The 22,181-nt window shown below is 40.1% G+C and overlaps 1 protein-coding gene across 1 annotated transcript; it reads left to right on the top strand.

Annotated features, from left to right (window-relative positions):
• Positions 1–788: 788 nt before the first annotated feature.
• On the top strand, positions 789–21,176 carry CILP (cartilage intermediate layer protein). The gene is made up of 8 exons (XM_075855292.1): positions 789–849; positions 6,820–6,915; positions 10,176–10,445; positions 11,064–11,249; positions 11,676–11,984; positions 15,990–16,098; positions 18,007–18,164; positions 18,589–21,176. Exons 1-8 carry the CDS (start codon positions 789–791, stop codon positions 20,931–20,933), a joined length of 3,534 nt encoding a protein of 1,177 aa, XP_075711407.1. The 3' UTR covers positions 20,934–21,176.
• Positions 21,177–22,181: the final 1,005 nt, after the last annotated feature.

The raw sequence follows: 22,181 nt of genomic DNA, 5'->3' as shown, positions 1-22,181 counted from the left end.
TTTCTCTGCAGAATCAGTTACTGTAGACGTAGCACATATACTGTCTAGAGTAAGTAGAAAAAGCGCTAAGTAAAGTTACAGAACAGTGGGCGTAATCTGTGTCTGAACAAGGACTTGGAATACAGAATTTAAAAACGTCTTATATTACAAAAAGGGTCTGCTTTCTTTTTCCAGAAGTAGCGCCACTTTTGTCTCTGGACGGTGTCTGGTATTGAACTCAGCCTCATTCACTCAAACGAAACTGTGCTGTAATACCAGACATAACCCGTAGACAAAAGTGGCACAGTTTCTGCAAAAAAGTGACTCTGAGCTACAATGGAGCCCAGTGAATTATTCACATATAACCTCTCTAAATGTTGCAGAAATCTACAGGATCTGATTTTTTTTTATTTGAGATATATATATATATATATATATATATACACACACACATATATATATATATATATATTTGTTTATTTTTATTTTTTATTATATATATATATATATATATATATATATATATATATATATATATATATATATATATATATATATAGTCATTCTAGAGCATAGTCTTCTATAATCACTATTCCAAAGGAGGAGATGGGACAATGGTGGAGTAAAATGGAAATAAAGTAATGGTAACATGTTAGCTGTTGGCATTATTATGTATTAATGTGTATGGATATAAGAAGGCTCCTGGTGGTTTATCAAAAATACCTATTTAAGGATGTTGGTAAAATGTGTTGGCAGGTGATTTGGCATCCAGGACCAGAGGAGCCCAGGGGAAGACACTCCAGAGTAAGATGAGACCTGGCTTATTGATTTGCCTGCTGCTCTTGGAGTTGGCCTATGTGTCTGGACAAGGTTTGTATTCGATTTACAAGATGTCATCTTAATCTGGTAACATTTATGTGAGGAGAATTACAGGATCTGCACTGGTTACAGATGTCTTGAATAAATCTAGAATAAGAAACATAAATTCTAGATTTATCTACTGCTATTGGGAAAATATTACCATATACATTTGTGGGTTTTTCCCCTCTTGCAGTTGTCTGCAATCTGTCAGAATAATATGTTTTCATTTCACACCTGTGTTAACTCATTGTACATACATTTTGACTATATTAATATATAACTATGCAACATGTAGACATTCCCTTCAGGAAATGTTTAAGATAAGTAGAACTAATTATTTCTTAATAATATTCATAGTAAAAAGTATCAAAATTTTATTGCACCTGGTTGGTTGCTGCAGACAAAAATAACACTTTTTCTCTGAGCCAGTTTTGGATGTATAAAACTTCACTCAGGGCTGTTTGCAAAGTTTCTCCATTCTCTATTTTAAAAAAATGGTCATGAAGGTGGACTTAAACTTTTTGTCCGTAGAATTCATCCATCCGTAAATACTCTCTGTAAATACGGATCCGTAGTCAATGCACATCCGTAGCCGTCCGTAATTACGGAAGCACCCATAGACTTCTATGGGGAGTCCATGTGGTAATTACAGACAAAAAAATTAAATGTTCTATAATTTCTACGGCACGGACACCCATCCGTAAAAATACAGAAAGGTGTCCATAGCCCATAGAAATTACTGGGTCAGTAATTACGGATGAAAAATACGATCATGTGCATGTGTCCTAAGGCATCATGCACATGAACTTTTCTGTTTTGCGGACCACAAAACATGGAGCCTAGTGGCTTCCATGTGCAGTCCGTTGTTTTTGCGGACCCATAGACTATGGGTGAGACAGACTGCAAACAGAATAGTACCTGTCCTCTAATTTGCGGAAGGGACACACAGATCTGCAAAAGAAAGAAATGTGTGCATGGCCCCATAGAAATGAATGGTTCAGTATGCTATCTAAAAAATAAAAAATAAACGGATAGGATGCTGAAGAATACAACGGTCATGTGAATGAGCCCTTAATTTAAAACCATTTTATGTTTCAAAAAAATATATAAATATATATATATATTATATATATATACACACTTCTCAACATTGAAACTGCAACACCAAGAAGGGGAAGCCATAAAGTTACGCAAATCGAGGAAGTGGCAGGTGTCACTAAGCTCTGCAAATTATACATTTTTCAATTTTCAAGCACCTAGTTCCAATCTGTGGCATGTGGGATGCACAAAAGCTAGATTGATAGCAAAGTTTTTTAGCCACATGAAACCTCAAAAATTGGATAAAGTGATTTGGATGATTGTGCGATGCCTCCTGTTCGTCAGTATGCCAGTTATCGCCACTTGTCACTAACTGAGAGGGACAGAATCCTCGAACTAGAGATCTTAGTCTATCACTCCGGCAGATCGCTACGCGCTTAGGCCGAGATGTCAGCACTGTTCAACGTTGCGTGTCCCAGGGGTTGGGAGCACAGCAACAAATGGGAATGACAGCAAGAGGTGCAAAGAGACGAACCTCTGATTGGAAGAATGGTACGTACTGCAAATGAAATTGGACATCACATCCCAAGCCCAGGATGGCAATCAGTGTTGGCACAAACCATCAGAAGGTGTTTATATGACATTGGGCTACGAGCCAGACGTCCAGCTACAGGTGTTCCATTGACCACACGCCACCGCTCTCAAAGGCTATCATGGTGCACAGCAAGATGGCAATGGAAGCTGGAATGGAGGTCTATTATTTTCAGCGATGAGTCCCACATAATAGCCGGAGATTGGTCTGGAGACCATATGGGCAATGCCATGACAAAGCCTTCACAAGGGAACGTCACACCGGTCTTACTACCGGGATTATGGTGTGGGGTGGCATTATGTATGGGTAGCCAGACCCCTAAAGTCTTCATTTCAGGTACACTAACAGCTCAGCATTACATTGATTTTGTCGTGGAAGCAGTGGTACGGCCATTTCTCCAAAGTGTCTCAGAAGCCGTTTTTCAACAGGACACCAGGCCACAGGTTGCCCGTGCTACTGTGAGCAGCCTGGGTGGCCTAAACGTGTTACCATGACCTGCAGCGTCTCCGGACTTGTCTCCCATCGAGCACATCTGGGACGTCATTGGTCGGCAACTGCAAAGGGAGCTATCAGCAGGCAATCTTGATGATTTGCGTGCCCAAGTGCATTCAGCGTGGCATAAAAATCCGCAGACAACCATTAATAACCTCATTAATAGCTTGCCAAGGTATGTAAGTGCACATGGCACACATACTCGATACTGAATATATCAAGATGTTTAGAATATTTTGTTTCTGTAATGGCAGGAAGGAGGTGAAGGGAAAGTGAGCCCTAATCTACCCACCGCCCTGTCCCTGCCTACTTGCAACGACCCGCCCTAGGCGACGGGGTACAACTGGGCGGTGGTCCCTACGCTGTCTAAGTGCATGGGAGAACAAACAGGGAACATGCAAGGGAAGGGGCAGTAGCCCACGGAACGCCGCGAGGAAACGGAGGGGTGAATGAGTAGTCAGGACCAGGATGAAGTGGAGTATACCAACGTGAGCACGGAGAAGGAAGCAAGCCAGGGGCAAGCGAAGCAGGTTAAGCGGAACTGCAGCAAAGCAGAAGCACGGCAGAAGCAGGCTGGAGCAAGCAGCAGTGGGGCCAGGAATCCATAAGAATTACAAGCACTGAGGAAGAGAACACGGCAGGTAATAATGGACAGGGGGCGGAGCTAACTCCGACTGACCAGGCCGCGATAGGCTCTCCCACTCCTGAGCCTGCCACCCTGGTTGGTGGGAGCCGGTGTCAGTCTAAGAGGTCTGGCCTCAGGTGTGGATTGATTAATCCCAGGAGTATACCTAGACGTAGTACCTGGCAGATCCCTAACAGTTTCCATATTTTTTAGGATTTGTATATGATTAATATGTCTATTGATCCTATGAATTCTACAATTCCAAAACTTTTCCTTCTTGGTGTTGCAATTTCAATGTTGCGTAGTGTATATACATATAATTTTCTATTATTTATTTCAAAATTTTTGCATTAGTTTGTTAGAAAAAAGAATACCACGTCTACAGTCCTCACCTCTAACAGAGTGTGGCACTTTAGAGTAGTACTAAAGAATTTAAAATAACATATATATATATATATATATATATATATATATATATATATGATACAATATTGTAAATGCCAATAAAACAAAGAATTTATTATTGATGGACACATTTACAGGGTTATCTCACTAAAGACATTGACCACCAATGGGGGAGGTCAAATCACTGAGACACGTACGTGATGATCGCTAGAACAAAGTATTTTATTCTTGCATTTGGACCCCAACGGATTGGACATTGCTGTTATATCCTAGAGATATGTCATCAATGTCTTTAGTGAGATATCTTCTTTAGTGATTTCAGGTAATGCACACGATTTAGTACCTTAACACATATTGTTCATGGGAAGCATACAAAAAAGTACCTTACTGGACTGTCGTAAATGTCTACTTATAGAATGACAGGGGAGGATGTGTTCACGTGTTTGATTATTTAGAGCGCACTGTACGTTTCCTGAATTAGCTATTCTCCATAGAGAGCAGCTGTTGTGTGATTTCTAACACTGCCACCCATCACTGGAATTCACCACTGAGGAATTATCCTTACAGTTCTGTTCCCACTGGGTCTAACTATAGAATACTTCAGATCAGGTGGCCCCAACTTTATTTTTGGGTTCTTGACATTCATTTGCTGTCAAATAATAGATGAGGAATTGTCTTCTTCAGACACATGATGATGTTGTGTGGGTCATCCTTAAATAACTTGCTGGTACAAAGACTCCCCAACACTTTTTTATATTGTATTCCATCCAGTACATACAGTACATGAACCTCTACATTTATGATAACCTGAATGGCTTTGAAGTACTAAAATATAAAGTTATACCATCTCTAAAGGACGACTACCAGAATAAATATCTAAAATATTATTTTAAAGCACACTAAAAATGGAAAACCCCTACTTCTATGGTAAGATATGATTGCGTGAAGTCACAGGTACAAAGCCTGAGGTTGCACTACTGAAAGATTCTGATGACGTCTCCTTCAGATTCTTGTCAAGCTTAATGTTGGCATCAAAACATTGGCCTAAACGCATCAATATTATTATAATAACAATCTTACTTTCTTTTGCAGCAGGTTAATTTTGTGACAAACATTGCACGCCATTTGTAAAATGTGTTGCATTTTATACTGGAGAAAAGGCGTAGGTTTAGTTTAGTGGCTTACATTTTATGGTACCCTGCAGGTGGTGTGAAGATGCAACTTTTTATTTTATTTTTATTTTTTGAAAAGTTTAATTTCATAATATGGCTAAAAAATAACTCCACCTATAACCATGCCCAATTGGCTGACATGAAGCAAAAAGTGATGCACACAGCGCAAACAGTAATTATTTTTGGAGTAAATACTTAAAAGATCAAGCACACACAGGATACGCCATTATTTCTGCCGAAAATGCGTAAAAAAAGTGGTTCACAGAAGTTGATGCATGAGGGTGATTATGTGCATCAAAATCACCATTCCCATGAACATCTACATCCTAAATGGCTTGAATAGTGGCAGTCATCTGTGGTAGGGTGCGCGAACAAGTGATGTCGATGGTGATTTGTATGCACACAGTAGGAAGAATTTATGCAGTTTTCTGGCACTAAAATGTCACAAAAAATGGTGCACGACATATTTGCACAATAATTTGCAACTTTTTGCTGTTTTCCTCCACTCACTCCAAAGCAACTCAACAAAAAAGTCTTACGGGTCTGAGCGAAACGGGATGGGACTATTCACGGCCCGACCAATGAACTAAAATTTATGTCAGAAACAAGCGTAAATTATAGCTGAAATCTACAGCAGCTTGTATCTGGCGTAGAATTACCTTTTGTAGCGCACAGACTGTACAAGATGCGGGTTTCAGACTAAAACTACCATATGAAACGCCAGTCTTAGGAAATCTGCCCCAATATCTCCACGACAACACTGCACATGACAGAAACTAGAACACCGAAAGCTATGGGTGATGCAACAGTAGACACAAGTCAACTACAAATATTTATAGGACTTTCAATTTCTAATATATATATATAGTGTATATTAATACATATCTGTTTTGTATAGTAACTAGTAGGTTTCTCACAGTTGAAGTTTATCCGCATTTCCAAGATGATCGTGTGAATATTGAAGCAGATTTAGTCCAGAGTCAGGAGAAAAACATACTGGCTATGTTCACACGGAGTATTTTGCAGGCAGAATTTCTGCCTCAAAATTCAGTTTGGAAGTTTGAGGCAGATTTTCCTCTCCGTGCACGCCGATTTTCGCTGCGTTTTTCGCCCACGGCCATTGGGCGCTGTGGGCATAAAACGCCGCAAAATAAGCTTTCTCTGCTTTCCATTGAAGTCAATGGGAGGTCAGAGGCGGAAACGCCTGAAGATAGGGCATGTCGCTTCTTTCTCCCGCGAGCCGGTTTTACTGCTCGCGGGAGAAAACCGCCCCCGCCTCCCATTGAAATTGACGGGAGGCATTTTTGGGCCGTTTTTGACGAGCTTTTTGGCGCGGTTTCCGCGTCAAAAAAACTCGTAAAAAGACTCTGTGTGAACTTAGCCTTAAAGATTAATACATTTTAGAATACAGTATTTAATATAAAATTTTTGAAAATTCTTCTCTGTATTGGAATTCTCCAGAGCTTTCTCTTCAGGATCCTGAAAAATCTGTTTTCTTTTATAAATCCTAGGGCTGCTAGCAACATACGGAATTAAAAAACATAATGCAACACCCAATTATAGAGAATCCTGTTAAAAGCATGGCCAAGATGCACAAAAATGTTAGATATTTTCGCAAATTGTTCATATTACAATAAACTTGTTATAACTTGTAGGACCCCGGAAAGGAGATGCTGTGCTAAACCATTCTGCAAGGAGAGTTCGCACTGGGAAAAAAATCGCAACTACTCCAGTAAAGGTTAAAGCTGATGGTAAAGAATGTACTATGTACTTATGGTATCACATTGAGGATGGAGATTGAGAGATGAGAAACTGGAGAGATTAAGAAATATATAAGTGTATATATATATATATATATATATATATATATATATATTTATTCCGTCCCAGTCGAAAGTTTGGTCACACCCGACTATAAAATGGGATTTTCTTCATTTTTCCTTTTTTACACATATTAGAATAATAGTAAAGTCATTGGAACTAAGAAGTAATAAACATGGAACTATACAGTGACCAAAAAAGGTAATACAATTCTTAGAATTATATTTTAGATTCTTTGAAATAGCCACACTTTGCCTTGATATCAGCTTGAAGTTCAAAATTAAATGGTAATGATATAAGGTTAGAGACTTTGTTCAGGTTACTAAAAATAGAAAAATCTGCAGAAAAAAGAACGCTCAAAAACGTAAAACTTTTAAACGTTCTATTCCAGGTGGATTTTTCTATCACAATGAAATGGGTGCAGTCCAAAATATATATTGTTCTGAAGCATTATCCTTAGAAAACTTCACCAATTTAAGCTGTAAGCATTTAGATAAAATATATATATAAAATATAAATAAAAATCTTTATTTGACAGTTTTTAAGTTTTTTTTTATTAGTCCTCCTAGAGGAGTTGAACCAGTGATCGTTGGCTACTAATACTAATGTATTGCTGTATATCGTGGTTCTGACATACTTTTATTAAGCCCTGGAGTACAAAGATTGCAGAGAGGGGGGGGGGTTGTCAATGCAATGTTACAGGGGGCTGCCCCCCTGTTTCTAATGGCTTAGATGCCGCGGTTGCATCTAAGGAGTCAAACAAGCTGGATCTCGTTCGTTAGACTGAAGTGTCAGCTGTTTCAAACAGGCGACACGCTGAACAAATGGAGCAGGCTCTGCTGTACAATGCATTCGCAAAGTCTTCAGACCCTTTCATTTTTTCCACATTTTGTTATGTTGGGGACTTTTGCTAAAATAAAAAATATTTAAGAGGTTTTCTCATCATTCTGCACTCAGTACCCCATAATGACAAAGTGGAAAGAGAATGTTAGTAATCTTTGCTAATTTATTGAAAAGGAAAAACGAAACTCTTGCATTGACATAAGTATTCAGACCCTGTACTTAGTTGAAGCACCTTTGGCTTTGATAACAGCCTCCAGTCTTCTTGGGTATGATGCCACAAGGTTTGTACACCTGGATTTAGGGACTTTCTGCCATTCTTCTCTGCAGATCCTTTCAAGCTCTGTCAGGTTGGATCAGGACCATCAGTGGACAGACATTTTTAGGTCTCTCCAGAGATATTCGATTGGGTTCAAGTCAGGACTCTGTCTGGGCAATTCAAGGACATTCACAGAGTTGTCCCTAAGCCACTCCTGTGTTGCCTTGGCTGTGTGCTTAGGGCCATTGTCTTGTTGGAAGGTGAACCTTCAGCCCAGTCTGAGGTCCCAAGCACTCTGGATCAGGTTTTTATTACGGTTATCTCTGTACTTTGCTCCATTCATCTTTCCCTCAACCCAGACCAGTCTCACTGTCCCAGCCGTTGATAAACACCCCCACAGCGTGATTCTGTCACCATCATGCTTCACTGTAGGGATGGTATTGGGCAGGTGAGGAGCAGTGTCTGGTTTCCTCCAAACATGATGCTTAGAATTGAGGCCAAAAAGTTCAATCTTAGTTTCATCAGACCACATAATCCTGTTTCTCACAGTCTTGAGAGTCCTTTGGGTGCTTTTTTATAAACTCCATTCGGCTTTCATGTGTCTTTTACTGAGGAGAGGCTTCTTTCGGCCACTCTGCTATAAAGCCCTGATTGGTGGAGTGCTGCAGTGATGGTTGACCTTCTGGAAGTTTCTCCCTTTTGCACACAGGATCTTTGGTGCTCAGCCAGAGCGACCATTCGGTTCTTACCCAGACTCTTCTCCCCTGATAACTTAGTTTGGTGGGGCGGCCCGCTCTACGAAGAGTCCTGGTTGTTCCAAACTTCTTCCATTTAAGAATTATGGAGGCCACTGTGCTCTTGGGAACTTTCAGCACAGCAGACATTTTTTTTGTACCCTTCTCCAGAACTGTGCCTCCACACAATCCTGTCTCTGGACTCTACAGGCATTTCTTTCCTCATCATGGCTTGGTTTTTGCTCTGATATGTATTGTCAGCTGTGAGACCTTATATAGACAGGGGTGTGTCTATCCAAATCATGTCCAATCAAATGAATTTAACACAGGTGGCTCCAATCAAGGTGTAGAAACAACTTAAAGATGATCTAGATAAATGGGAGGCCCCCAGAACTAAAGTGTCATAACAAAGGGTCTGAATACTTATGTCCATGCGAAATGTAAGTTTTTAATTTTTAATAAATTTGCAAAAATTTCTAAAATTCTGTCTTCACTTTGTCATTATAGGGTATTGGGTGCAGAATGATGGGAACTTGATTTTTTTTTTTTTTTAGCACAAGGCCTCAACATAAAATGTGAAAAAAGTAAAAAGGGTCTGAAGACTTTCCGAATGCACTGTATATACATGCTGGATGTCAGAAAGTGGTTACTTATCACACACACTACATCTATAGGATTCTTATAAGGCTTCATTCCTACAGACGTATAATAATCAGTATTTTGCATCAGTATTTGTAAGCTAAAACCAGGACTGAAACCTAAAGGGTATGTGCACACGTTATCTTCCTTTTACAGGAGAAAACAGCTGCCTCGTTTCAGCCGTAATTCCTCCTCCTGGCATTTTGCGAGGCTTCTCTGACAGCGGTAAATTTTGAGCTGTGCTTCATTGAGTTCAATGAAGAACGGCTCAAATTACGTCTGAAAGAAGTGTCCTGCACTTCTTTTGACGAGGCTTTATTTTTACGCGTCGTCGTTTGACAGCTGTCAAACGACGACGCGTAAATGACAGGTCGTCTGCACAGTACGTCGGCAAACCCATTCAAATGAATGGGCAGATGTTTGCCGACGTATTGTAGCCCTATTTTCAGCCGTAAAACGAGGCATAATACGCCTCGTTTACGTCTGAAAATAGGTCGTGTGAACCCAGCCTTACAGAGAAAAACTAGAATGTTAAGAATTGCACCTCTTCTGGTTTTGGCTTACAAATACTTATGCAAGATACTGACCATAATATGCAAGTAACAATAACTCCATCCAAAATTTCCTTTTAAATGACATTTCTTTATCTAGTGTGAATGTCATAGTTACATTACCTGTGCAATATGTGTGATTCTAATTCCTTTATTCTGCTGCTCAGAGTTTCAGCAGTGGACAACCTGGTTCAACATTGATCACCCAGGTGGAAATGGAGACTATGAGCGCTTGGATGCCATTAGATTCTACTATCCTAATAGAGTTTGCCAAAAGCCTCTGCGCATGGAATCACGGACGACAGAGTGGGTGCCAGCAGGGAAAACTGGTGAAGTGGTGCATTACAGCCTGACAAAGGGATTCTGGTGTATCAATACAGAGCAAGTCGAGGGCAAAAATTGTTCTAATTATTCAGTTCGCTTCTTGTGTCCTGTTGGTGAGTTCACGGTTTCTACATTTTTTGTGGTTTACAAAACAATTGCCATTTTATGATGTGTGAATGGCGAGGATTTGTTGAGATCATCTGGAATATGTACGTAATGCAGCATAAAACATTTGGCAAGGGTATAATATTTTACAAGTTTATATTGCATTAGAACTTTAGTGTTTACAACTTTATTTTACATTTTCATTGAGGTTTAAAAACATTCTTACGTATATTTAAAAAAAAGTACTGATTGCAGCTTTGTTGTTGTTGTTTTTTCATTTGTAAGGCATTGGTATCAACAATTCACTGCATTTGAGTCCATTTCTAAGTTGCGACGTACGTTTGGTACAGTGATGTCATATACTTCATTTTGTACAAGCAGACATATTGTACAATTGACTATGGACCTGCTCAGCAAGATGGTTACATTTTCTCAATGGCCTCATATGGTAGATTAGTCCGTTTTTATTTATCGTGAAACGCTAAACCTTTTTGGGGTGACCGCCAAAAAAATCTAATGTGATGTGAATGTTTTACGCTGAATTAGAGCAAAAGTAACATTAATGCAGTTGTTGGCTTGTAGAATAAAGCTGTACATAAATACACAGGATATTCCTTCTGTTACAGTTTTACAGCCCACTGTTCCAAAAGAGCCGTGGTCAGAATGGTCACCATGGAGTGTGTGCTCAGCCAGATGTGGTAGTAATGGCATGCAGATTCGGAGGAGAACCTGTTTAGCCGAGGATCAGTGGCAAGACCACTGTAATGGACCCACAGAAGAGGGACGCAGGTGTACTGGTGCCCTATGTGCAGGTAACAGGAAACCAGACTAACCAATCCGCATGGCTTTATTATTGCAGAACAACACCAACAACCAAGAAGTCCATCTGGTCTGCCCCATTTTCAGATATTAGTGTTATTTTCTGTCCCTGTCTAACATATTTTATTTATAATATTTGAATTTAAAAAGTTTTATATTTTAATTTAAAAGGTAACTCTGTAAAAACCTCAGTGTATATAAAGTTTGTTAAGTTAAATGACATGAATTCTTTTATTGTTATATTACTGCTACTATATTTACTTCTAGTAAATATAGTGGTCTTATGTTGTCTATAACTACTCATGTCTCATTCTCAGAAATTCTTCCACCTCCTATAAACTGAAAAACATTATTGCTAATACATCTTACCTATTTGCCCAACATTAGAAAGTTGTCTTCATTCTTATTTCTCTTCGCAGTGTGTAACCTGAGCTGTCCTATGGGCAAAGCAAGTGCAGACTGCAGTGTGTGTGAATGCAAGAACCAAATACTGTACGGCACAGTCACACTCCAAGACGGAGCACCCGCTGCTGGTGTAAATGTGTATGTAATCTCTAGGAAACCCAGAGTGAAAGCTGTATCCGATGCCCAAGGGCAGTTCCGCGTGGTAGGGCTGTGCCCCAACAGCACATTGCAGTTAAAGTTGGAAAAATACTCTGTGGTCAATGTCAAAATACCTCAAAGCAATGGATCATCTTCATCTATCAATATTAGTATGAAAAGGAAAGGTAAGAGTATTGGAAAAATATTATATTTTCTTATCGCATAGAATAAAGGCAGGAATTTTGCGGACTGACATTATTTTGCTCACCAATTCACTTGGAACTATTGATATTACTGAGGATTGAGGCTCTTTGTGTGTTATATGTCAGCAATGTTCTATATTTATGAACTTGTTCCTAGTGCAACAAATGGATAAACCCGTCAGCAATCCTGATATGTCTGCTTTAGTAAATATTAGTAAGTAATAACTAATAACATACAACACTGGAGAACCATTTCTTAGAGCTCTGCATCATGTTATTCCTCCTCTGTAATGCCTCCTGGAAATGTGTGATTAAATTAACAACTGGGTGTTAGCATTCCCTTTGTCAATACGGTGTGGGACACACAATCTAACACTGTCAGCATTGATTAAAAAGTGTCAGAATGTGTAAGATATATAAACAAATAGTAGCCGTAAGGGCACAATAACCCATTTGTTCCAATTCATCAATTAAGGCCTCATGCACACGACCGTAGCGATGTGCACAGGCCGTGACTTGCGGCTCAAACGGCCACGGAGTGTCACCCGCGGCCATCCTACAAATCACGGGCCATGCACATTGCTGCGTGCATTCATTTCTATGAGCCTGGACAGCAAAACACGGCCGTAATAAGACATGTCCGATCTTTTTGCGATCCAGGCACGGACCGTTTGTATGGGTCCATTGAAATGAATGGGGCGCAATTCACCCGCAGATTTGTAGGTGAATTGCGGCCGCAAAAATACGTTCGTGTGCATGGGGCCTAAATTCTAATAAAAATTAAGCTTTTGTTGGTAAATATATAAGAATGGATATTGATTGCCACAATATTGTAAGGAACAATTTAAAAACTGTGTTTGTTAGTGTCAATCATTAGTAAAGCTTGTATAGTAGCATGTTCACTGCTGGACATTCATACAGTGAATGTTAATGGTATGACACTGTATCAGCTAATGCCACTGTTGCTCATTCGCGGCCGTTTGCGTTTAGCCTGCGAAATAGTTTTCTTATTTGCTCATATGTGTACCAACACAAATATATTTGTGTTGGTGTACTGCAGACAACGTAATACAGAAGGGGTCAATTTATACATACATTTCCAGAAGGAGTAACAGAGGAATAATACAACACAGAGTTCTACGTAAAAATGCTCCAAAATTGCTAATTTATGGGGGATGGAAGTGTTTACTAGAACAGACATGTCAGGAGTGCTAATAGGTCCTCTTTAACATCTTTAGTGGTGAACTCCAAAAATCCAAAAGTAGGAAAATGTACCTCTGATTAGAGTTTCCAGCTATTTTCAATGTCTAAATTCTGATTTACCTGTGCGTCATGAGATTGGTGGTTCCGGGAAGTAACAAGGACCACACGGCTGCATTCTGTTACTACCTATTAGTAAATGACAACAACCTGAGCAGCAGGATCTTGAGGGAGTCTCCAGTCATTTCTGGACTCTACGTTACATATCGTATAGTAAACAGTAATAGAGAGCAGTCCATACCTAAATAAAAAAAAATTGAGTGCCGACAACATCAGTCAATAAAAAGTTAGATCTTTATTATAGTACTACACAAATTTAATACATAGTTATCAATAAATAGTTTTTAAAAATCACACAAGAGGAAAAGGCGACATCACCAGTCTGGATTTGTAGTTTAAAGCGAGCCTCGGGAATCACCCTGACAAACAGGCCTTAGTATAGTTACTTTACGTCTAGCACCTCCTTGCCCTGAATACTTAAATTACTGTGCATTTAGCTTACCTTTCTGATTATTCTTCGTTTTGGCCGCCATTTTGAATCCCCCTTGCTGTTTTCGCTGTACCTGCAGAGTGGGCAGTGAAATTCAGCAATATGACATCAGAGCATTCTCACCACTCATAGTTCCAAACGCTTGGTTAGGGACTTGGACACAGCGCTGATGTCAACAATGTGCCCTAGTGCTTTAGAAAAGAGGGGCTCAGACTACTCAGGCACACTAAGCGACACTGTGTGCAGAGTAGTCTGAAATACAGCAGCCATGACAGGCAAAAAAACAAAGGATACTAGGAAGCTTAGAAAGTAAACAAGAAATAAATAAAAGTCAGCATAGGCACTTTGACTGGTCTGTGGCTTTGCAGCCTCAAATGGAGCAAGCTACGATGCACTGTGTGTTCTGACACCTTTCTCTCATAGCCAGGAGTAACTTTTCAGCAATTTGTGCTAGAGTACCTCTACTGTGATTGGATCAGATGGGCTACGCGCATAAAAGACCTTGCACGCCCATTGCCCTGTTGCCCGTACACCGGTTGTCCTTCCTTGGACCACTTTTGGTAGATACTACCCACTGCACCTGCTAATTTGGAGATGCTCTTACCCAGTGTAGTCATCATAATTTGGCCCTTTTCAAAGTTGCTCAAATCCTTATGCTTGCCAATTTTTACTGCTTCAAATATATCAACTTCAGGAACCGAATGTTCACTTTCTGCCTCACAGTGGCGTAACTACTGCTATAGCAGCCATATCGGCTGCTACGGGGGCCAACACCATGAAGGGGACCGTGCCACCCGCCGGCACGGGCCCCCCCCATGGCCGGAGGCTCCGCTAGCAGCCGTTACGACTGCTACAGCGCGACGCCACTGAAGGGGTTGTTTCTACAAAAGACATGCATCCCTTATCCACAGGATAGGGGATACATGTGTGATCGCTGGGACGCCCAGTGATAAGGAGACCGGGGGACCGAAAGTCCCCCGAAGTTCTCCATGACAAACCTCGGACTTCTGGGCTCTGTCGGCAGCTCCATTGAAATGACTTGTGCACAGGTCGCGCTTGTGCGCATGCGTGACCAGCGCTCCTTTCATTGTTATTGAACTGCGCAAACCCTGGAAGTCCGAGGTTTGTTATGGAGAACTTCGGGGGACTTTCGGTCCCCTGTTCTCCTTATCGCTGAAAGCGATCACACATGTATCCCCTATCCTGTGGATAGGGGATACATCTCTTTTGTAGGACAAACTATAGGTTGTTTTTTTTGGGGGGTGGGGGGTCTATATGGCGGGCTGTATGTCTATATGGCTACAGGGAGGGCTGTATGGCGTTATCCTCAGGGGGGGCTGTATAGCGTAATCTACAGGGGGGGCTGTATGGCATAATCTGCAGGGGGGTCTGTATGGTGTAATCTACAGGGGGTTGTATGACGTTATCTACAGGGGGTCTGTATGGTGTAATCTACAGGGGGGTCTGTATGGTGTAATCTATAGGGGGGTCTGTATGGCGTTATCTACAGTGGGGTTGTATGGCGTTATCTACAGGGGGGGCTGTATGGAGTTATCTACAGGGCGCTGCGTGGCGGAATCTATAGGGAGGCGCTATCTACAAGGGGGGGTTGTGTGATACCCAAGGGAGGGGGCCCCCAGTTGAAAATTTGCTATGGGGCCTAGTTTTTCCTAGTTACGCCTCTGCTGCCTCATATATCCCACCAGTTGACAGGTGCCATTGTAACAAGATCATCAATCTTATTCACTTCAACCAATGTTATTCACTTCACTGATCTGCATATATCAATGGTAAAATGCAGAAGTGCAATGGTATATCCGCTTCCATAATAGGAATTACATACCCATAACGTGGAAACACCTCCGGGATGGTGCCAAACCCAACACGTGTTTCAGATTGAGCCTTTATCTGGGAATTCACGCATAAAACACATCGGGGTTGGTGCCTTCCGAGAGATGTTCTCACATGTGTAACTCCTGTCATTGAAGTGGCTATACCATCATAAATATGAATGAATTGCACGTATGCACTTTGCCATTGATATCGTTTTTAATTGAATATATATTATATGCGACTTAAATTCATAAATTAGACTAAAATAAGCTGGAAAATCCACCTAATGCTTGTAAGATGGATTTGTCCAGTACCTTCCATCATTGGAATCATAATATTGTAAGACAGAATACAATTCCAAATGATCCTCAGTTGAACTGTGCATCCTCTATGATTCTCCACAGAAAAACCTTACATAATAGAAAATCCTGAAGCCAAGGTGCGGAGAGTGGGGCAAAGCGCGACATTCTGCTGCAATGCTGTGGGAGAGCCAGCCGTAGAGCAGTATCTGTGGTACGTGAGATCGACATATTTTTATTCACCTGAATACAAGCACCATTACTGTATGAATACAGTGCACAAAAAGGTTTAGCAACCTATTGCGTGGTACTAAAATTTAGGAATATGGTGATTTGTAGTGGGATACTGCATTCAAACTTCTCAATGCCTGGTCATGTCTTGTTTCTAGGAAATCGAAATGCCAGTTGATCAGTGGTTGGCACAGGACAAGGAACTTACTACAAATGATCTGTGGCAGACTGCTTCTGCAGAAAGATATGAGCGGCACTTATGTAGCGCCACTCATTTCTGTATAAACGTCAGGCTCTGACATAGAATATGATGTCTATACCAATATTATTTTTAGATATGTCAATAGCAACATTTCCATGGATGTGTATTATAAATATATTATAGACAATCCTAAAATATATTACATAAATATATTAAACCTGTAAATAGAAAACCTTATTTTATTTAATATGGCACTGTTTGTTTGTTTGTTTGTTTGTTTGTTTTTTCACTGTCTAGTTAGATAGAAAATTAAATTGTGCTCCCACAATATGAGTAAATTATATTATATGGTTCACTGAAGTAACAATAAAGTAAAAAATACCTTTTTATTTAGTAACTAGTTAAAAACAGGGGTAACACACCACTGTAAACATAAGCCCCACCGTGATTGTTAAAAAACGTATTAAACAGAAAACACTGAGTCATTATAATACATCTAACTCGGTGTTTTTAGATATTTTGTCTGAAACCAGCATATATCCAGGGCACATCAATAGTACACTCCCCAAATGAAGCACAGGTGTCCGAAATAATCGGGTCTCCTAGTGCTGGGTGTAACTCAATATGACTATCCCCAATGCAAACATTCCATAAACAATACAACGACCCTACGCGTTTCAGGTACTCATCCTCAGGGGTCCGTATAATGGTAACTCTGGCCTTCACACCAGCGATAGAATCCTTTGAACAGCAGGTATTCTGCTGTAAGTCACGGCAAAGATGCGCGTATCGATGTCAACGGCTTTTCAACGGCGACCGTCTCTCGGTCCCCCATATTTATGAGGGATCGTATTTTTCTTTCCACCCTATATGTGATTAATACTTTATAGTTGCTATATCAGGCAGCCTACTTGCGGTGTTTAACTGTCCCGCGAGATTTACTTATATTCTATCATCGTGTAGCGCTTACCTTCTCTCACTATGGCAGTTTGGGCGAATTGTCCTTGACTTCTACTGCGCCTGCGCGAGCGGCTTGATGCGGCCGATGATGACCCCTGGTTGTCAGCTGACGGCGAGGGGTCACATGGGCAGGTGTCACTAATCGTGAGGGTGCGGGGATTGGTCAGTTCATGTTTGCCGCTAGAATACGAGGGGTGGAGTTTAGCGCTTATAGTAACGTAGCGCCTGCAATGAAGTATGCCGTTGACATCGATACGCGCATCTTTGCCGTGACTTACAGCAGAATACCTGCTGTTCAAAGGATTCTATCGCTGGTGTGAAGGCCAGAGTTACCATTATACGGACCCCTGAGGATGAGTACCTGAAACGCGTAGGGTCGTTGTATTGTTTATGGAATGTTTGCATTGGGGATAGTCATATTGAGTTACACCCAGCACTAGGAGACCCGATTATTTCGGACACCTGTGCTTCATTTGGGGAGTGTACTATTGATGTGCCCTGGATATATGCTGGTTTCAGACAAAATATCTAAAAACACCGAGTTAGATGTATTATAATGACTCAGTGTTTTCTGTTTAATACGTTTTTTAACAATCACGGTGGGGCTTATGTTTACAGTGGTGTGTTACCCCTGTTTTTAACTAGTTACTAAATAAAAAGGTATTTTTTGTTTGTTTGTTTGTTTGTTTGTTTGTTTGTTTGTTTCCAATTGTATCATTTGTTTTTCAGGTACCATAATGGAACCCTTTTGGACCAAAATATACATAAATCCAGCAACCAGCTGACCCTCCGCAAGCTCAAGGCAAACCAAGCTGGAGAGTACTATTGTAAAGCTAAAAACGATGCAGGATTTGTAAAATCTAGACAATCCCGGCTCACTCTCATTGGTGAGTTAAAACTTGACTGTAGAGAAAGCCTTGAAAAATTATGCTCTATTCAATTTTATTAGAACTAACACTTTTAAATTAAGCAAATTTCACAAATGCTTGGAGTTAAAGTGTGTACAGCGTTATACGTTTTTCTCATGTAAAACATAAGTCGACCATACAATGTAATATAACGGAGATTGAATGAAGATTTGTTATCTTAAATTAATCACATGCTTTTACATTTCTCTTATGATGGTAAAAGAAAAAGAAAATATTTTCAATTACTTCTATCAATTTCTTTGTAAAATTGGTTGCATGTTCCAATCATTCAATGGTTGACTCTTCATTGAATCTTACCATGTATGGCCGGTTCTAGTGTCATGAATGTCAAGTATAAATTGAATTGTGAAGTGTCATACTAAAAATCCCTCTTTTGCTTCAGCTCTTGATGAACATGCCTGCAATCCAAATCCAGAGATTCATCTCATCCAACTTCCTCATGACTGTTTTCAAAATGCCACTAATTCGCTCTACTACAATGTGGGGAAATGTCCCTCTACGTCATGCCCTGGGGATCTGGACAATGGACTGCGGTGCAAGGACACGGTGCCATACTGCTGTGGAATAACCAAGACAGAAGTAAAAGAAGTCTCCTGTCAGGATTATGTTCTCCCAATTAAAGTTGCCATGCACTGTGGTTGCTTAAAGTGTGCAGACTCCAAAATAATTGTCCGTGGGAGAGCAGTGGCAGCTGATACTGGAGAACCAATGCGATTTGGACACATATACATGGGAAATACAAGGGTTAGCATAACGGGTTATAAAGGCACCTTTTCAATTCAGGTTCCTACAGAAACAGAGAGGTTGGTTCTTACTTTTGTTGACCATCTACAAAAATTTGTTAATACCACAAAAGTTCTTCCATTCAATAAAAAGGGAGGTGCTGTATATCATGAGGTTCTTCTTCTCAGGAGAAAAGAACCAGTAATATTGGACTCTATGAAGATTAACCAGATATCACTGGGAGATATAGAAAATAGTGATCCTATGGCTGAATTGGAAATCCCACCAAATTCTTTTTATCGACAAAATGGAGAGATCTACAATGGAAAAGTAAAGGCAAGTGTTACATTTTTAGACCCAAGAAACATATCAACAGCCAGAGCTGCACAAAGTGACTTAAACTTTGTCAATGAGGAAGGTGACACCATGCCACTACGCTCATATGGAATGTTCTCAGTAGACTTTACTGATGAGAAGGCCACAGAATCTTTGAATGCTGGAGCGGTTAAAGTATACCTTGACTCTTCCCAAGTTAAAATGTCAGAGCATCTTAAAAGCATGAAATTATGGTCTCTAAATCCAGAAACCGGAATTTGGGAAGAAGAGGGAGACTTTCAACAAGCAAAAGTTCGACGAGGTAAAAGAGAGGAGAGGACCTTTCTTGTAGGCAACATGGAAATTAGAGAGAGAAGATTGTTTAACTTGGATGTTCCAGAAAGTCGAAGATGTTATGTAAAAGTTCGTGCATACAGAAGTGAAAGATTTTTGCCAAGTGAACAAATTGAAGGTGCAGTAGTGAATCTAATCAACATGGAACCTGTGTCAGGATTTTCATCCAATCCTCGAGCCTGGGGACGTTTTGACAGTGCTATAACTGGTTCAAATGGGGCATGCTTACCAGCATTTTGTGATGACAAATCCTCAGATGCTTACTCTGCATTTGTAACTGCAACCTTAGGAGGAGAAGAACTGGAACCAGTTGAATCTTCTCCAAAGTTTAACCCAAATATAATTGGTGTTCCACAACCCTACCTAAATAAATTGAATTACAGAAGAACAGATCATGATGATCCCAAAGTCAAGAAGACCGCTTTCAGCATTAATGTGGCCAAACCAGGTCCAAATGTTGCTGAGGAGAGCAATGGTCCAGTTTATGCCTATGACAAACTTCTAGAATGTGAAGAGGCCCCTTATAATGCTGCCCATTTTCGATTTTACAGAGTAGAAGGTGACACATATGACTACAATACTGTATCTTTTAATGAAGATGACCCAATGAGCTGGACTGCAGATTACTTAGCTTGGTGGCCCAAGCCAATGGAATACAGGGCTTGCTATACAAAAGTTAAAATTGTTGGGCCTCACGAAATTATTGTAAGGTCTCGGAATATGGGTGGCACGCATCCACAGACAGTTGGCCAGCTCTACGGAATTCGAGATGTACGTAGTACCAGAGACCAGGAAGAATCCAACCTCTCTACAGCATGTGTAGAATTCAAATGTAGTGGTATGCTGTATGATCAAGACAGAGTGGATCGTACACTTGTAAAGATTGTTCCTCAAGGAAGCTGTCGGAGGGAGTCCATAAACAGCATGCTTCATGAATATCTTGTCAATCATCTTCCAATGGCAGTTAACAATGACACCAATGAGTATACTATGCTCGCTCCTCTTGACCCGCTTGGACATAATTATGGCATTTACACAGTTACTGATCAGGATCCAAGAACAGCCAAGGAGATTGCTCTTGGTAGATGCTTTGATGGCTCATCTGATGGGACTTCGAGGGTGATGAAGAGTAATGTAGGGGTAGCCCTTACTTTTAACTGCTTGGATAAGGATGTCGGGCAGCAAAGTGTTTTTCGTGGGAATGGATTAGCAGCTTCCAGTGCCGCTAGACAGGGAGGCAGAATTGGGAGGCAGCAAAGAGCAAGTCGTAGAAACAGGTCAACAAGCAGACTAACCTCTCTTTTAACCACAAGACAACGCAGCTCAGAGCAGTAATGAAAGAAAGAACTCCAGACCAGGCTGCTAGTACTTTCTTTAACATAATAGGTATAGCAGAGTTTTCAGCAAATTTCATAATAAAAATGTTCATGTCCTTTTTAAAGTCATTTGCCCAGATGAGGTATACTGAATTATAGCTGAATATATCTACATATCAATAGTTTTAATCTAAGCTTTGTCTTTTATCCAAACAAGAACAATGAGAAGTATCCTAAATAAAATAAATTGCAGGCAAGGACATCTAAGGAAAAAAAATCTAAATATAAATCCATCACATATCTGTTACTTTTTTTCCCTATATCATTCAGTATACTGAAATATAATTAGTGGCACACATGCTTTATTACCTACTTACATGCTTATTTCATCTGAGTTATGTATATAACTTAATGGCTTCCTCCTGTCCGTTATTCTTTAATTTGTATCTTTCAGCAGCCAAAACTACCCCTTCTTCATGGGGACTAGTTAAAAACTGTATTATGTATTTTCCATCACTTGACACCATTAGCAAGCAATAACATCTTTCCAGATGTGAGTCCCACTGAAAATGTAACATGAAAACCAGAACTAGAATGTGACAAATCCCTTACACATTGAGAGACCTAAATCACATCCAAAATAGTTTATTGGCATTCAATATAAGAGTTCTAAGGCAAAATCACTACAATCTATAAAGCAGATAATGCCTAGAGCTTACTAGAGACTGTTACTGGTCTCATGGGGGCAAGAGAGTTATATTTGAATGTCATAACTTCCAATATACGTAAATATTTCACTAAAGAAATTGTTACACATTGAGTTTTGTCTTGGAGTTGAATTGTGTATATTCCCAATAAAACAATGCTGCTTTCTGTTACCCACTCAAAATAAGGTGAAACGGACTGAAACTGAATTTATAACATACATACCAAATCCTGGCCTCAGTGTCAGGAGTGGGGTGGCTATTTGCCAACACTAGGAAATATGGTTTCAATCAATGTTCAGTCGAAAATGTGCTATGTCTATCAGTTCAGTTGTGCATACTAGTTGCTTCCTTTCTTGAATTGGCTATTCCCTTGAGGAGGATTATTCATATTACATTTCAGACTGTAATAATGTACTTGAAAATGTAAATAACATTTTATTTATTTTCTTTTTTATTATTTCTTGTAATTGCTAATTCTAAGGTTTTTTTTCTTTACTGTGGAGACAGTGAAAGGTTACTGTCATTATTAAAACAGCGAAGTATTAAATATACCGTGACTC

The sequence above is a fragment of the Rhinoderma darwinii genome, chromosome 3 (assembly GCF_050947455.1).
Source record: "Rhinoderma darwinii isolate aRhiDar2 chromosome 3, aRhiDar2.hap1, whole genome shotgun sequence".
Classification (NCBI taxonomy): Eukaryota; Metazoa; Chordata; class Amphibia; order Anura; family Rhinodermatidae; genus Rhinoderma; species Rhinoderma darwinii.
This window is presented reverse-complemented; position numbering and strand designations above follow the sequence as displayed.

Coding starts and splice junctions, on each gene's coding strand:
- CILP (XM_075855292.1), top strand. CDS start 789: ATGAGACCTGGCTTATTGATTTGCCTGCTGCTCTTGGAGTTGGCCTAT. Junction 10,446..11,063: donor TCGCTTCTTGTGTCCTGTTG/GTGAGTTCACGG, acceptor CTTCTGTTACAG/TTTTACAGCCCACTGTTCCA. Junction 18,165..18,588: donor ATCCCGGCTCACTCTCATTG/GTGAGTTAAAAC, acceptor CTTTTGCTTCAG/CTCTTGATGAACATGCCTGC.